The sequence below is a fragment of the Triticum aestivum genome, chromosome 5B (genome assembly GCF_018294505.1).
Source record: "Triticum aestivum cultivar Chinese Spring chromosome 5B, IWGSC CS RefSeq v2.1, whole genome shotgun sequence".
NCBI lineage: Eukaryota > Viridiplantae > Streptophyta > Magnoliopsida > Poales > Poaceae > Triticum > Triticum aestivum.
In genome coordinates, this window is record NC_057807.1 from 642,327,952 (window position 1) to 642,345,931 (window position 17,980).

Consider the following 17,980-nt stretch of genomic DNA (forward strand, 5'->3'; position numbering starts at 1 on the left):
ATCTTTCACAGGAGAGTTGATGGGGTCCAGGTTTACTTCCAGTCGACCAGTCTCCTCTTCAAAGTTCTGACAAAATCCTGCAAGCACAACCATCAAGTAAAGACAAGCAGTCAGAGGTTACAATTAAATATTTGGTTGATACAAAGGGTTACCTTCAAGCATGAGGAACAACTTCTTGGCGAGTCCACCCAGATAAGCCTCTAGATCATTCTTCTTTCTCTTCAATTCGCTGGCCTTGTCATTCAGGGTGGTCTTGTCGCTTTTCAGTCGACTGACCTCCTGGTTGGCAGCGTCCAGAGCAGCTTTCAGATTGGTGTTTTCTTCTTCAAGCTTGGTCACTGAAGCCAGCTTCTCATCAGCAAGCCTGGTCTTCTCTAAAGCAGCTTTTTGCATCTCAGCCAAGTCAAGCTCTTGTTTCTTCAGGGCATCCCTCACTTTGTCTGCAAAGTTACAGTGAAGATTAAATTAGGAAAGCAAGTGAGAGGCAAAGGCAATCGTCAAAGGCCTCACCAAGCATACCTTTAGCTTCCTCCTTCGCCTTCGTCAAGTTCTCTTGGGCCAGTTTTAGATCGAGCTCAAGCTGAATGTGTTTGTTCTCCAGCTCAGTATAACGAGCCGCAAGGTCACAGGATTTCTACGAAGAACCAATCGACAAATGTCAAAGACGATTCAATTTCGAGTGAGTAAGGAAAAATCATAACGTTTCTAAGACTACGGCCGAATGCAAACATTCGACCATAGTCTCGGGGACTACACCCAGTGGGTGCACTCAGCGTGCCCCCACTAGTTTCATCAGTTAGAGTCGACCAGTCGACCAACAAAAAAACCCGGAGGTGTTCTTCAGACTATAATCGACCGCAAGCAGTCGATCACAGTCTCGGGGACTACACCCAGTGGGTGCACTTAGCGTGCCCCCACCGATCTATGAATCTATTTGACCTAGTCGAGTAAGGAAAAAAACTTAAGACATAAAGACTATAGTCGACTGCCAATAGTCGACCATAGCCTTGGGGACTACACCCAGTGGGTGCACTCAGCGTGCCCCCACTAGTCCGGAATTTCAATCGACACACCCAGTGGGTGCAGGATAAACTCTAAGAATTGCAGAAAGAGGAGTTTACAGATATCATATCCTAACAGAACAGGCAGTGACCGACTGACCTGAACATTACTCTAAAGAGCTGAACTGGCGTCATAGGCTGCCTGGCTAGCTTCTCGTATCGCCTTCACTTGCTCCATCATGACCCCCGCTTGGCGTATTGCTTCTCTAGCAGCACTGGCTTGGTCTTCTGGAACGGGGTAGGTGGAGAAAAGCGAGGGTTGAGCAGCACTCGACGATGAAGGGCGAGAACTCGTCAACGGCACCGCGAAGGTTACGGTGGGTCGAGTGGAGTCTCCCTCCACGACCAACGTCTCGGGTGCTGGCACATCTCGAGTCGCCTTGCCAGCAGGCATTTTCTTGCTCCTCCGTTGCCTCGGTGGTTCTTCGTCATCGTCGTTAGGAAGGTCAATAACAATGTTAGATGAAGCTGTAGAAAGAATCAAAATTAGAGACAATAAGTCAGTCGATTGAAAACGGCATCACAAGAATCATACCAGGTTGTGAGGTAGCAGCATCCTCCATCTCGTGGTCTTCAACCTTGGTCGAAGTATCAGAAGTAGCAGCACTGCAGTTCTGGAAATCAGTCGATTGACCCATGAGTCGACCAAGAGCAAGTTTACGAAACGGGGAAAACTCAAGACTACCCTTACCCTGAGATAGTGGGGATCACCATCTTCATCTTCGGCAAGACCTTCGCAGGTTTCGACGGTGCCACTCGAGACTGCTTCGGAGCTTTCTCAGTCGGCGCTGGAGAAGTAGTCCGAGGGCGCTTGGTCGACTGGGTAGCGGTCGCGACCCTTTTACCACGCTCAGTCGCGGGATCATGAACAAGCTTCGAGCGTCTTTTCGAGCGGGGAGGTGCAACTTCCTCCTCCTCCTCTTCCTCCTCATCAGAGTCGTCAGCCTCATCATCATCGTCAGCATCCGAATCCCACTCCTCCGGGCTCTCGCCCCCACTTCCTTCCTCCTCCTCAGTCGGCGTCTGCGCTCCATTGGGCATCGAGTATAACTCCGTGGTGGCCTGACAAGCAACAAAGCAAAATGAAGATCACTCGATCAATTCACAGCAAAGCAGAATGGATAAAAACAAAATTACACTCGGAAATAAGCGGCCATACCTTGTCCGGCGTATAGGTACAGTCGAGTGGCGGGATCCTCCTCGCTCCTCGAGGGTTGTCCTTGTTCCCTGTGATGGCGGTCACCCACCTCTCCAGCGTGGCGTCGTCGACTGCCTCTGGATGGACCCGAGTGGTGTCTTCGGTACCGCAGTACAACCACATCGGGTGGCCTCGGTACTGGAGCGGTTGGATGCGCCGCCTAAGGAAGACTTCCAGAAGATCCATTCCCGTCACTCCGTCCCGAACGAGTTGGACCATGCGCTCCACCAACATTTTTACCTCGGCTTTCTCCTCAGGAAGCACCTTCAGAGAAGACGGTTTGTCCACTCGGTCCATGGAGAACGGAGGGAGACCAGTCGACTGCCTCGGCGTCGACTCGTCTTGGCAGTAGAACCAAGTCGACTGCCACCCTCTGACCGACTCAGGAAGGGTCATGGCCGGGAAAGTGCTCTTATTCCTCAATTGAATCGCAAGACCCCCGCACATTTGAATGACCTTGGTCCTCTCATCGTCCGGACTTGCCTTTTTCACTGTCTGTGAGCGACAGGTGAATATGTGCTTGAAGAGACCCCAGTGTGGTCGACAACCCAGGAAATTCTCGCACATGGACACAAAGGCAGCAAGATAGGCGATGGAATTGGGATTGAAATGGTGGAGTTGCGCCCCAAAGAAATTCAGAAACCCTCGGAAGAAAACACTCGGCGGCAAAGAAAATCCACGATCTATGTGAGTGGCCAAGAGAACGCACTCACCCTCCTGCGGCTGCGGTTGGCACTCGGTCCCTGGAAGCCTCGCTGACCCATGGGGGATCAGTCCCTCATTGGCCAGGTCGTTGAGATCTTTCTCAGTGATGGTCGAGCGGATCCAATCCCGTTGGACCCAACCCTTCGGCAGGCGGGACCTTGACGAAGATCCGCCCCGACTGGACGGTCTCCCCTTCGCTTTCCCCGTCGCCGTCGCCTTCTTCGCGCGCTCTAGGGCCGCCGTCTTCTCTTTCACCATTGTCGACGGCTAAGTGCGCGAGGTGTGGATAGGCGGAGGCAAGAGCAGGCGTGGTGGGCGGAAGCAAAGAGGGAAAAGAGAAGGGTGGGAGGGCACTGTTCAAAAAACCCTCCCCCGGCGCTTTATATAAAAGCACTTCCGAGTGGCTGACGAGTGGGTCCGGGCAATTCTGTCACATCCCGAAACAGCCGCACACGCACGATACGTGGCTAAAAAGGCGGCGCCGGAATCGAGGAGTCCATGCCTTATCCCATCCGATTGCCGCGGTCCGCCCTGCTTCGCGCGCTTCCCAAATTTCGGATCCCGCAAAATCTGCTAACAGCAGATAGATCTGTCAGGCGATATCTTTCCTGCGATCCGTCGCTCGGAAGTTCACCGAAGTCCAAAAGTTCACTCGACAGAAGACAAGAATGGATCAAGGCGACCGAAGTAGAAGTTGACGCCAACACCGAAAGAAGAATCGCCGATCCAAGATACGACATAATCAAAGTACAGTAAATAAGTCAGAGAAAATCATCAACTCCTTCCTCACTCGAACCTCAATCCATTCGGGGGCTAATGATGGGTTATGTACCTAGGGTAGGGTAATGGACCTATCTAGGATACCATACCCAAGGACATCATCAGACGAAGCTACCTTCCAGTCGACCAAGAGAAGCTCCAGTCGACCAAGGGAGACTCCACTCGACCGGCTAGAAGACACTCGACCATCAAGACGCACTCGACCATCAGAAGTTCAAGATCTATGATGTATCCAAACGGTCTGTAATTAAGTAGTCTTAATGGTCATGATGACACTTTATGTAGGGCGTTACCAGTAATGCCCGGCCTTAATGTACTTTAACCCTCCTCTACGTGGGCTGGCTGGGGTCCTGGCGTCCTCTATATAAGCCACCCCCCTCCACTGGTAGAAGGGTTCGCACCCCTGTAACTCATATACACAGAGATCAGTCGACCGCCTCCGGGCTCCCAGACGTAGGGCTGTTACTTCCTCCGAGAAGGGCCTGAACTCGCTAAACACCCGTGTGTACAACTACTCCATAGCTAGGACCTTACCTTTCCATACTTACCCCCCATTATACTGTCAGACTTATAACCACGACACCAACTCCTCGCACCGCAGGACTTGTGGTTAATTGCTTCTTCTGCTGGCCTGATCGACTAGCTATCTAAGTCACCACTTGTGTTAATTTATGTTGTTAGCTAGCTGACCCATCAATCGATTTTCGTCAGAAAGATCAATTGGGGGTCGATCAAGAGACAAAATTCAGTTGAGCTAGTATATAGTCGATCACCAGGACTGACATGGCCAGACTATAATTCTTAACCAATTAAAATCAGGTATATAATTCCTTATAATTTTCCATTAGTTTTTCAAATAATAGTACCAACAGATCGATCCACATACATATACAATTAAGTGAGAGATTGATCCACATACATATACAATTAAGTGAGAGATTGATCCACATACATATACAATTAAGTGAGTGATTGATCCACATGATTATACCACTATCTGAGCATCTCCCTGGTTGGTTTAGCTAGCTGACCGTAGGAAAGGGAGCTAATGCTAACTGTAGAAATGCACCCGCAACCGCCAGACTACACAATATGTTTAACCAACTTCTAACGGTACAATAAGTCCATATGGTATAATAAGAGTACTTAACATAAAATACAACATAGCATAAGTCCACCACATACTCCTCCTCCACCTTCTATACACTTAAGTAAATTAAGTCAAAGTCCAATTGCCCACTTCTATCACCCCCGCGGTGGCCGGGTGCCGGAAATGCAAGTGTGGAGTTGCCCATGTAATACTTTCGTGATTGTGGATGCATGATGATACTCGAATCATACTCGCAAACAACACAGCGACCTGTTTCGAAAATAAGAAATGAACAAGATAAAGATCAGGTTGTAATTCCCTTCATTTTTTAACATGATAATTAATTTGCGAGTTAGGATCGAGCCTGAAGTTGAAAGTTCCATATTATTTCATGTTGTCAATATATTTATACCTTAACCATCACAATTGATACAAGAGTTGAATTATTATTGCTGATAAGAGCTTACCGGGATATTCTTGGTAATCCGGTATAGGACAACAGAAAGACTTTTTTGATTCTTCAATTCTCGCATCTGGTAGGTTCCAGAATTCAGCGAAGAACAACTTCCATGATGATCCACCATCTGAGCTAGCCAAAAAATTGGCATGGTAAACATACGTGCGGCTATAGTTTCTGTTGCTGGTCACTCCACAGATGACACCGAGCTTGTATAGTGGTGCCTAGAAAAAGCATGAAGGTGAAAACTAAGCATCTTGGCAACTACACAGCAACACAATTTCCTAAATAACAAATTAAATGCATATAGTCCTACTCAGTTCACATTGGAAATATATAGTTGCAGTAATTAAATGGGCAGGACAGAAGTATGTACATACCAGGGGATCACTGTAGCCATACTCAATAAGCAAATGTTCCAACACTCTGCGAAAAGTAGCTTGCCGAGACTTGAATGAAAGCCTCTTTTCAGACAGTGTCACCAATGCTGTTTTTTGGTTTGGCATGCTGTTTAACCGTTCGAAAGCAGCCGATTTGTCCATATCATGAGCACATCGTCGTTGCACTGGTGCTGCAACACGGGTTGTTTCCTGGAGTAGAGCCATCTTTAGCCCCTCGAAAGGAGAATCTCGATTTCCGTGGATCCTAGAAAGGCAGTACATGTCGTATAACTGTCGAATGGACACGCGTTCGAGGAATGCCCCAAAGGCAGCAGGCTGGGGGTGGTTCGCGGCCAGTGCTACATCACACATATTGGATAAGTCCAAGATTGGGATGTCCAAGCGATTTTTGCAGAGCAGTGTCACGGCATCTTGCTCATTCGTTGAGGGGAATCTGCAGAGGTAGGCAACCAGGCCGTCGATTGAACGGGATTCAACACGGTGCATGGAGTCGTTGTCGAGAATATCCGCTGCTCCAACCTTGAAAGCGACATCCTTGGAGAGCGGGAAGACAGCATCATACCAGATTGTGTTGATGACAATATTGGACACAGGGTCCAACGGTCCGTAGCAGTGACCCGCTGTTACCAGAGAGTGGAGCAGGTGGCCGTCGCGTAAAGCATGAACCGGTAGGATAGCAATAGCCTTGAGATAAACCCCATGGATGATATCAAGGAGTTGGGACTTGAGAAACGGCAGGAAATCAGGGCTCTCCAAGGTCTCCGAGCAGGGCTCTCTGTGGCCGATTAGTCTCCTCCCATGGTGGATAGGGAACATACTTACTAGGTTGGTTGCGTTTTCTGAGAAATCGGCATAAGCCGGACGATATGAGGTGAAAGTGGTTGTGGCGACACGATCCTTTGAGATGTGAGTTGTGGCGAAGTCATCGCCTCCGATGCAGACGATCATGGTGAGGCCGCCGCCGTCGTCCCGAAAAACACCGGGAGTAGGAGGAGGGGGCCATGATGGCGGCGGCGACCACGGATGGTGCAGCATCTCGCAGAGCTTGTAGACGCAATCAGCGGTGAGCTCGCCCCCTCGGCGCAGATCTTCTAGGACGGGCTCGGCCAGGAAACGACTGTAAGTCGATGTCATTAGACGCAAGAGCTCTCCCTCCTCCAATGCTGTCTTGGTCCTCATAGAATCTGGGAGGAGCAGCTCAGGATGATTATTAGGGCCAAAAATATGGAGTTGAACGGCCTCGATGGCGACGCGGAGGTCGTAGTCAGCTTTGTGGAGTACAAGGAAGGCTTGAGGCACTGCGAGGTGCCGAAAATAGCTAGGTGACCACGAAACAGGTTAGAGCAACCCACGAGCTGCGAGCGCCGTCGGCGAAGGTGGTCTTGTTCCTGGTTTGCTCTATCGTTGCGTGGTCCACGTGACGAAACATGTAGGGCTTGGTGTGGGCGAAGGCGTCGATGGTGGTGAGGAGGATGTTGGTGACGGGGTCGGCGAGGCCGATGGCGAGGCCACGATCTTTGATGCAGCAGGCGAGGTAGGGGATCTGTGCGATGGGGAGGCGGCGGGCCGCCTCGACGTAGTACCCGGCCAGCACGTCGAAGTACTCCGGCGCGAAAGGATCGGCAGGCACGGGAGGCCGAGGCCTCTCCCAGGCGAAGGAGGGAGAGCGGCCGGCGGCGGCGGCAGGATACGACATGATTCGAGTTCGACTTGGACACTTGGTGGTGGCGATCTGGTGATGATTCTCCACTTTGATTCGAGGAAGCCTGCGACATAGTAGGTATCACCTGCCGCCGTTAGGAACCTCCCTTCGGCCAGCACATGGGCCCGGCCCATCTACGAACCGCTAAACGCCACGTACGTGCTGGCTTCTCCGTTTTACACCTCTGGCTTTCTACCCCTAAAAAAATCTCCCTGGAACCTAAAAAAAAAAAATCTCCCTGATCCCTTCCTTTCATGCCGCAACTTCCATTCTATTGTTTGCCTCGCTAACAAGCTTATTACTGAACCAGGCCGCCACATCCATTAAGCATGCAAATTAATGAACCCAGTGTCAGATTTGAGTTGCAGTGCAGCCCCGAAACGTTTTCTAGGGTTTCGAGTGGCAAGGTGGCGCACGAGGCGAACTCGGGGGCGCGAGACTAGGGTTTTGACGACCGCCGGCTCATCTATTCTCCGATCGCCGGATCTTGTCAGCCAGCTGCTCGGGGTGATCAAGGGGGGACCTGGCGTCCCTTCCCACCCTTGGCGGCGCTGCGAGTAAGGGGATCGGGGACGGCCGGGCGACCTGATGGCGGAGACAAGCGCCATGGGAGGAAGGAGAGGGAAGACAAGGGAGGCTGAGACGGTGGAGCAGATGATGGATAGACTGGATCTAACAGAGAAGGAGAAGATGAAGCTGGTAATCGATGAGGACGAGGAAGCGAACACTAAAGAACCCTACGCACTCATCGGGAAGGTTTTGTATCACAAGGCTTTTCATGTGAACACTATTGAGGAGGCCTTGCGCCCGGCATGGGGCAACCCTAGGGGGCTGAGTTTCCGGCCAAAGGGGGAGAATGTTTTTCTGGCCAGTTTCGCCATCAAGCGGGACTGCGATCGGATCTTCGATGGAGGTCCATGGATGGTGGGGAAACACTGTGTGGTTTTGGAGAGGTTCAACATCAGATCGCGCCCATCCGAGCTCAAGTTCGATAAGATCAAAATCTGGGCAAGAGTGATAAACCTTCCTTTTAACCTTTTATGTCCGCCATGGCCGAAGCGGATTGCAGGCATGGTAGGTGATGTGGTAGCGCTGGATGCGGATGAGAAGGGATTTGCTTTTGGTGACTGCCTGAGGTTTAGGGCTTGGATCAAAGTAGATGAACCTTTGATGCGTTGGGTGCAGTTGGAGAAATCAAAAACGAAAGAGTCGGAATTTTTTGACATCCAATATGAAAATCTACCTTACTTTTGCTTCTCATGTGGGTTGCTGGGACATGCTGAGTTAATGTGTCCTACGCCTACGGTGAGAGATGAGCATGGGATACCGCCGTATCGGGAGGCTCTCAGGTGTGTTGTTAGCAAGAACAAGAGTTGGGGGGGGGATATCCAACGAGCAGGATACCAACCAGGACAGGGGTAGACGGGAGATAGAAGAAAGAGAGGATGATGTGGAGCCAGGGTTGGAAGTAAACTCGCCCGAGAAACCACCTTCTGGCAGAGTTAAGAACACTATCTACCAGTTTAATGCAAGGGGAAGGGGTGCGAATGGCAGAGGAGGTAGGACGGGCCGAGGGCCAAACCCTGTTTATCGAAGGGTTGACATGAATACTGCTCAGGGAGGGGCCGAGGCAGCGATCAGATGTTACTGCAAGATAGTGAAACAATCATGAGGAAGAGGCAGAACGAGGAGACTGAATCGTCTGGATCGCGAGAAGATAGCAGAGATTCGAAGAAAAAGAAGGCAGAGGAAGAAGAAGCAAGGAACCTCGCGGTGGCTGGTCATCAGCCCCGCAGGGGGCAATGAATTGTATATCTTGGAACTGTCGCGGGCTTGGGAACCCGGAGACAGTTCGTGAACTTCACGATATTGTGAAGAGAGAAGTGCCCGCCCTAGTCTTTGTTGCGGAGACGAAGATTGAGGGAAGAAGGGTTAGTGATCTCACTGCCCGACTTGGTTTTGAGGGTTGCTACCCAGTTAGTAGTGACGGCCCCAGTGGTGGACTAGCTTTGTTTGGTCAAAAGAGGTTGATGTAACTCTGACAACTTTTCAAACCATCATATTGATGTATTGGTTAAGAATAATGGTGATAATAAAAAGTGGTGGTTTACGGGTTTCTATGCGAAAGCTAGACGAAGTGAACGTGCAGAAAGTTGGAATTTGTTGAGATGGTTAAAGGCTCAAAGTGATGTCCCGTGGCTATGTGGAGGTGATTTCAATGAAATTCTTGATAGTTCGGAGTACTTTGGTGCCCATGACCGCCCGGAGTGGCAGATGGAGGGTTTGCGGCAATGTGTGGATGATTGTGAACTACTTGATTTGGGCTATCAGGGTGTGCCCTTCACGTGGGATAACATGCAACATGACAATACAAACGTGAAAGTTCGGCTTGATAGATTCTTGGTGAATCCGGCGATGATGTCAATGTTCCCATCTTCTTTTGTGAGACACTGTCCAATGCCAAAATCAGATCACTGCATGCTAGTGGTGAAGATGAAGGGGGTAACATTGCCAGAGGAAAGGTACCAGCGCAGATTCATGTATGAGGAGGCGTGGCAGCGGGAGGAATCATATGATGAAGCTATCGTACATGCGTGGCGCAAGGGGATTGGTTCGCAAGGTCTACAGCGCATAGAACAGGCCCTGCTGGACATGAAAGTGCAGCTTACGGACTAGAAGTCGAAAAAGTTCGGAGATGTGAAGAGGAAACTCAAGAAAGTACGTAAGGAGTATGAGAACGAGAGGTCAAACTCTCTGTTTAGGGGACCAACGAAGAAGGAAAAGGACCTAGCCCGCCAGCTCTCGGAGCTCCTACATAAGGAGGAACTCATGGCGCGACAGAGGTCTAGAGCGGACTGGTTGAAGGCAGGCGATCGCAATACAGGCTTTTTTCAAGCTCGTGCGGCTTCAAGCAAGAGCATTAATCGGATCTGGAGTCTTCAAACTGCGGATGGAGGAATATGCGAGACAAAAGAACAGATTCATGCCGAGGTGCAACAGTTTTATACCGGGCTATACACGGCGCAGGAGTATACAGATGTGGAAGCAGTGCTTCACCATGTGCCACATAAAATAACAGATCCAATGAATGAACGGCTCATGAGACCGTTTAGAGAAGAAGAAGTGAAGGCTGCGCTCTTTGCTATGGGGCCGACGAAGGCGCCTGGATGTGATGGCTTCCATGCAGGGTTCTACCAGCGCCACTGGGAGCTGATAGGACCAGATGTTACAGCGGCGGTCCTGGGGTTCCTGAACGGAGGACATATGTCGGCTACGGTGAACAGCATGGTGATGGTGCTTATACCTAAGGTAAAACACCCACAAAATATTACACAATATAGGCCGATCTCATTGTGCAATGTTATATACAAAATTTGCTCTAAAGTGCTTGCTAATCGCTTGAGGGAGATTCTAGATGAGATTATTGCAGAGGAGCAGAGTGCTTTTGTCCCGGGACGGTTGATCACTGACAACGTCCTAGTGGCATATGAGTGCATACACTCAATGCGAAGAAAGAGAGGAAAACAAGGATGGTGTGCGGTCAAGATCGATATGATCAAGGCTTATGATCGCGTTGAGTGGGAGTATCTGGAAGGGATAATGCGACAACTTGGGTTTCATGATCGATGGATAACCCTGGTTATGTCGTGTGTCACGACAGTGAGTTTCCAGGTGAAGGTCAACAGAGAATTGTTGCCGGTGTTCTCACCGTCGAGAGGTTTTCGGCAGGGGGACCCGATCTCACCATATCTATTTCTGCTATGCGGTGAGGGCCTCTCATATCTGTTGCAAAACTATGATGGTGGGTGGATAGATAGGGGAATCAGGGTTAGTAATACTGCCCCATGGATTTCCCACCTCTTATTTGCAGATGACTGTTTAATTTTCATGAAAGCTGATTCCAGAAGCGCCACTAGGCTAAATGAGATTTCGCATCAGTATAGCATTGGCTCTGGACAAAGTGCAAACAAGCAGAAAAGTTATGTGTTTTTAGCCCTAATAGTGGCTCGTCAGTTAAGAGGGGAGTCAAGACAGTCCTACAAATTCAGAGAGAGGCAATGTCAGAAAAATACCTTGGACTCCCAACAGCTGCAAGCAGAATAACAGAGCAAAGTTTTATTCATATAAATGAAAGATAAAGGGCAAGAGTACAAGGATGGTGCGAGAGGAAAATGTCATGTGCAGCTAGAGAAGTTCTTTTGAAGTCAGTGGTCCAAGCTCTACCAGCCTACTCTATGAGTTGTTTCAAACTCACAAAAGGCTTGTGCAAGAAAGTTACGACAAATATGTCCAAATATTGGTGGGCTGGATCGCTCGACAGAAAAGGAATGCATTGGCAATCTTGGGACAAGATGTGCTTCGCAAAGTCACAAGGAGGAATGGGATTCCGAGACTTGGAAATTTTCAATGATGCGATGTTGGCAAAGCAAGCATGGAGGCTCCTAGAGAATCCAAATAGCTTGTGTGCACGAGTGCTTAAAGCACGCTATTTCCCTAATGAGGATTTCCTCACCACGGGCTGCCCCGCGAGTGCTTCTAAGACATGGAAAGCAATAATCATAGGAAGAAATATGTTGCGGAAGGGACTCATTCGGCGAATTGGAAATGGAGAAACCACTGAAGTGTGGCATGATAAATGGATAGATGGTACCATCTCTATGCAACCGTTGGGTGCCCTCAAGCCGACCTCAGTTCAGCTTGTGTCAGACTTGATTGACCCGGTGTCAAATCAGTGGGACAAGGAACTCATTCAGAGCATTTTCTTTGCACCTGATGTGGCATCTATTCTAGCCATGGCACGACCGCGGGTGGCAGGCGCGGATGTGTGGGCATGGTCACGGGAGAAGACTGGTGTCTTCACAGTCCGGTCGGCATACAGACATGAAATGCAGTCTAAGCAACAGATGACTGAGATGGTTGGCTCATCTACGGGCGAATCGACCATTTGGAAGGCACTATGGAAGATCAATGTGCTTCCGAAGATCCGGGTATTTTGGTGGCGCGTGCTAAAGAATTTCTTGCCGTCTTTTGGAGAGCTAAAGAGGAGGCATATCAAGCAACTACCAAACTGCCCGATGTGTGGACATGAAGACGAGACGCTGTTTCACTCGCTTCTGGAATGTGATCATGCAAAATGTTTTTGGGAAGCAGCAGAACGCTTCTTTGGTATTGATATACCGCGGTTACATCCACTATCATGGTCCCGAGATCTACTAGATCAACGCTTATTCAAGAAGGAGGTGACAGCTATTATGATCACTGTAATGTGGGCTGTGTGGCACTCCAGGAACAGTTATACCCATGGTGAGTTAGCATATCAGCCTGTCAAATCAATGGTGATTATAGAAGAGATTATCAGGGCTTTGGAGATCCCTGAGAGGAAGAAGACCCAGCCTACTCATATCCAAAGGTGGGTACCACCGGAGGATGGTTGGATAAAGCTCAACACCGACGGAGCTACGGATGCGGGGAAAATATGTGGTGGGACGGGCTTCATTGCTCGAGACCATCAGGGAGTGTTTCTCAAAGCGGGAGAAGCACGATATGATGGCATTACTGATCCTTTATCAGTTGAACTACTTGCATGCAGAGACGCGATCCAGATGGCATGTGACATGGGTTTGCAGCGAGTGGTGGTGGAGACGGATTGTCAGGAGATCCAACGACTCTGGGAGGCACCTCAGAGGTCGACGTGGTTTCATCTCATTCTGGAGATGAAGGATTTGTCTACTTTTTTCCAGGGATTTAGACTACGGTTTGCAGGTCGTCAGACTAACATGGCGGCACACCGTCTAGCTAGGCATTCATTAAAACTTTCTGTTGTTATGAACTTGTTTGACACAATCCCTGGGTGGCTGACTGATTGTTTGCAGTCAGACATGCTAGCGCCTAATGAATAAAGAGCCGCCGGGCGTTTTAGCTTCAAAAAAAAAGTGTCAGATTTGAGTTTGGTTGCTCAAATCTATGGTGGTGGTGCGCTAGCTTGCAAAAGATCAAGATGTCGGGATTTGATTTGAGTTTGGTTGCTCAAATCCGTGGCTCCGGTTTCTCTGAATTTGCGTTCTCTCCTTGTGAAGGTGCGAGTGGCCGAAAACATATAATAGAACACCTGCACCCAGGTCCTCTCTATCTAGCCATCCATTCTGCGCATCGCGATTCGTGCAAACACATTTTTCTTTTTTGTTTCTCTCACATAAAACATGTTTTGAAGTTCAAACCTTTGCAGCGTGGCAAAGTTTTCTATCTAGAATCTAGGATAGATCATTCAGATTTTTTGTCAAACATAAATGTACAAATTATGATTTTCTAGATTAGAAAATCATAATTTGTAGATTTATATTTGACAAAAATATCTGAACGATTTATCCTAGATTCTAGATAGAAGGCTTTGTCATGCTGCAAAGGTTTGAAGTTTAAGACATGTTCTATGTAAGAAACAAAAATGAAAAAAATTCATATAGAAAGTTAGTTGTGTTGCACAGATCTTAAAGCAATATTGGACACCTAGGATAGCAGTGCCCGGGTGCAGATGTTCTAAAAATCCACGTCCTGCGAGTGGCGGTCTTTTGCTGGCTTGGACAGATGCTATTTCGGCCACCGCAGTCTGTCCGATGCACCAAATCTTTCATCTCCGCTCACTGCTTAAACCCCATACCTGGCAATTATTTGTCAACGCCTACGGCCGTCAAACTCCCGCTGACAAACTTGCATTTCTGAGTGATGTATTCCCTCCGCTCTTTTTTACTTCACATATAAGATTGTCTGTCTCATAAATTTTGACCAACTTTATAGAAAAAATACGAACATTCACAATGTGAAATCATTATCAGTAGATGCGTCCTGACTTAAATTTTCATATTGTATAACTTTAGCATTGTAGATGTGATATTCTTTTATATAAATATGATCATACTTTACGAAGTTTGACTTCAGACAATCCTTATATGCAGAGTAAAAAAGCTAGAGGGGTTACAATTGCTTTGCATGAACTCGATAGTGCCTTTTGTGAGTCCCGATTCGGAACAACCCCCACTAGACGTATAAAGGGTAGTATCATCTTTACCCACTTTCATACGTATACCCATCCGCCCGTGTACGCCGTATGTCGGGTGAAAATAAAAATCCGCCACGCGTGCCTTGCCCCCTGAGCCGAAAACCTAGTTATGCTCAGTCGCCGCCGTGACTCCGGCAGTGAATGGCGTGGTCGAACGGCGCCTTCCACACCTTCCTCGTGGCACACCCAGGGGGTGGGCATTCGGTCCAACCGAACCGTTCGGTTCAGTTCTACGGTTAATTAGACAAATCGGTTTCTTTAAATTGATGACCGATCGGTCTCATGCAAAATCACTAATCGAGCGTTCGGTACACAGAGAAATTCGGCTCGGTTTCGGTGTAAACCGAGTAGTACACCCTTGTCTCCCCCGATCTAGAGCGTCTCCTCTGTCTGGTCACCATCTGCTGGAGCTAAGGGCAGAAGGATCGCCGGCACACTGCAGCACTGCCTCTGCTACCAATCGTCCTCCTTCTCCTGGAGCACGAGCAGCAGCCGTCGCCGTTTTCGCTGGGATGAGGAGCAGAGGCCACTAGTCGCGACATGAGCAGATCTGTAGAGACGCCGCATGTGGCTTGAAGGCGAGGACGACAGGTGCGATTCACGAAGTCAGGAGCAGTAGAAGGAGAGTGGAACGACCCAATCTGGCTGGATGGCAGCTAGGTCTAGATAGGGGACTCCTCAAGAAACGAGCCATTTTTTTAAGCAACCCTGGGAGGATTCCTGAAGCCTTTAGCTTAGAGCAAGTACAATAGAGCTGCGTCAGCTGACTATAAGAAAAAAAATATATTCTTGGTTAGTTGGAGAAAAGAGAAGAGGAGAGAGAAGGTAAGCGGGCTCTTGGTGAAGAGTCAGCTCTAGCACGTGCTTCTAGGCATTTTGTGAGAGTGAAAGATGGGCCATATAATAAAATGGTAGTACACTCTTCTAATCAATTATTGTACATATTGACTATAAAATGGGCTATAAATGACATGACAATGTCTTATAGCTAGCAATTGGCTATACTATTAATCATGCTCTTATGGTGGACAGTTGGGTCATGTGTAAATGGGCTTGGTTACATCGATGAATAGCTGCAGTTGGACGTTTTCTATACTTTTCTTCGGTCCATTGGTCAGTTCGGTCAACCGGTGATTGACACCGAAATCACGGAAACAAATTCGGTTTTCTAAAACTGACAACCGATTTTCTAACCCAAAATTCGGTTATTTGTTTTTTCGGCTTCGGTCCTGGTTTTTTCGGTCCGGTCTTGGGTCCTCGGTTTTTTGTGCCCACCCCTCCGTGGTCACCGCCCTCCCCAGCCACAGCACACCATGGTCGCCGCCCTCCACGGACCAGCACACCGTCGTCCGCCGATAACAACCCCCCCTCCCCCACATGCACACCACCACCATCACCTCCACCAACGCGATGTCGCCCTCGGTGGAAGGCACCGACACATTGGCGTCGACCCTGCCGAGGACCCCGTCGACGCCTGGAAGGTTTGCCGATTTGCATTTTTTGACTTTGCAGTGGGATGAAAAAAATTCACTCCTTACCTGAATAATTAGACATTAATTTCATGCACGTCTTAATGGTTATGAATAAATTCGTGCGAACTACTATAAAGCACTTTTTTTTTTCTCGCACATGATTTTTTTAGGCATCACGTATAGTGTAACAATTGATGAACTGATTATGTCCGTAATGATGTTGTGCAGTATCCGGATTGATCTGACACTTTATTTAAAGGTGTATAGTATCGGAAATATGCCCTAGAGGCAATAATAAAATTATTATTATTATATTTTCTTGTTCATGATAATTGTTTATTGTTCATGCTATAATTGTATTGACCGAAAACCGTAATGCATGTGTTAATATATAGACCACAACATGTCCCAAGTGAGCCTCTAGTTGACTCGCTCGTTGATCAACAGATGGTTATGGTTTCCTGACCATGGGCACTGGATGTCATTGATAACGGAATCACATCATTCCTAATGATGTGATGGACAAGATCCAATCGTAAGCATAGCACAAGATCATGTAGTTTATTTGCTAAAACTTTTCTAATGTCAAGTATCATTTCCTTAGACCATGAGATTGTGTAACTCTCGGATACCGTAGGAATGCTTTGGGTGTACCAAACATCACAACGTAACTGGGTGGCTATAAAGGTACACTACAAGCATCTCCGAAAGTGTCTATTGGGTTGGCACAAATCGAGACTGGGATTTGTCACTCCGTATGACGGAGAGGTATCTCTGGGCCCACTCGGTAATGCATCATCATAATGAGCTCAATGTGACTAAGTAGTTGGTCACGGGATCATGCATTACGGAACAAGTAAAGTGACTTGCCGGTAACGAGATTGAACAAGGTATTGGGATACCGACGATCGAATCTCGGGCAAGTAACGTACCGATTGACAAAGAGAATTGTATACGGGATTGCTTGAATCCCCGACATCGTGGTTCATCCGATGAGATCATCGTGGAACATGTGGGAGCCAACATGGGTATCCAGATCCCGCTGTTGGTTATTGACCGGAGAGATGTCTCGGTCATGTCTACATGCCTCCCGAACCCGTAGGGTCTACACACTTAAGGTTCAATGACGCTTTGGTTATAGCGAAACTTTGTATGTGGTTACCGAATGTTGTTAGGAGCCCCGGATGAGATCCTGGACATCACGAGGAGTTCCGGAATAGTCCAGAGGTAAAGAATAATATATAGGAAGTGAGGTTTTGGCCACCGAAAGTATTTCGGACGTCACCGGTAATGTACCGGGACCACCGGAAGGGTTCCGGGGGTCCACCGGGAGGGGCCACCAGCCCCGGATGCTTGCATGGGCCAAGAGTGGGAAGGGACCAGCCCCTGAGTGGGCTGGTGCGCCTCCCACCAAGGCCCAAGGCGCAGCTTGGAGGAGAGGGGGAAACCCTAGGCGCAGATGGGCCTAAAGGCCCACCGAAAGGCGCGCCCCCCTCTCTCCCCCTCCTGGCCGCCCCCTCCAATCCCATCTAGAGCTGCCGCACCCCCTAGGGTGGGAACCCTAGAGGGGGCGCAGCCACCTCCCCTCCTCCTATATGTAGTAGGGTTTTTTTGGGGCTGCCAAGGACATGAGTCTCTCTCTCTCTCGGCACAACCCTACCTCTCCACATCCTCGTCCTTCGTAGTGCTTGGCGAAGCCCTGCTGGAAACCACACTGCTCCACCACCACCACACCGTCGTGCTGCTGCTGAATTTGTCTTCCCCAACCTCTCCCTTCTCCTTGCTGGATCAAGGCGCGAGAGACGTCACCGGGCTGCAGGTGTGTTGAACGCGGAGGCACCGTTGTTCGACGCTTAGATCGGAATCGATCGCGATCTGAATCGCTGCGTGTACGACTCCTCCAACCGCGTTCTTGTAACGCTTCCGCATCGCGATCTTCTAGGGTATGAATATACACTCCCCTCTCTATTGTTCCTAGAATCTCCATAGATTGATCTTGGTGATGCGTAGAAAATTTTGAATTTCTACTACGTTCCCCAATAGTGGCATCATGAGCTAGG

At 48.9% G+C, this 17,980-nt stretch overlaps 1 protein-coding gene across 1 annotated transcript; it reads right to left on the minus strand.

Moving 5' to 3' along the window:
- Window positions 1–4,924: 4,924 nt before the first annotated feature.
- On the minus strand, window positions 4,925–7,422 carry LOC123117342 (uncharacterized). The gene is made up of 3 exons (XM_044538110.1): window positions 5,672–7,422; window positions 5,302–5,515; window positions 4,925–5,104 (listed from the first exon to the last, which is right to left on the minus strand). Exons 1-3 carry the CDS (start codon window positions 6,869–6,871, stop codon window positions 4,944–4,946), a joined length of 1,575 nt encoding a protein of 524 aa, XP_044394045.1. The 5' UTR covers window positions 6,872–7,422; the 3' UTR covers window positions 4,925–4,943.
- Window positions 7,423–17,980: the final 10,558 nt, after the last annotated feature.

Excerpts from the sequence above, each read along its gene's own strand:
- LOC123117342 (XM_044538110.1), bottom strand. The coding sequence starts at position 6,871 with ATGAGGACCAAGACAGCATTGGAGGAGGGAGAGCTCTTGCGTCTAATG. Across the intron at positions 5,516-5,671 it reads ATGGCTACAGTGATCCCCTG|GCACCACTATACAAGCTCGG; the intron begins GTATGTACATAC and ends TGCTTTTTCTAG. Across the intron at positions 5,105-5,301 it reads GGATTACCAAGAATATCCCG|GTCGCTGTGTTGTTTGCGAG; the intron begins GTAAGCTCTTAT and ends TTTTCGAAACAG.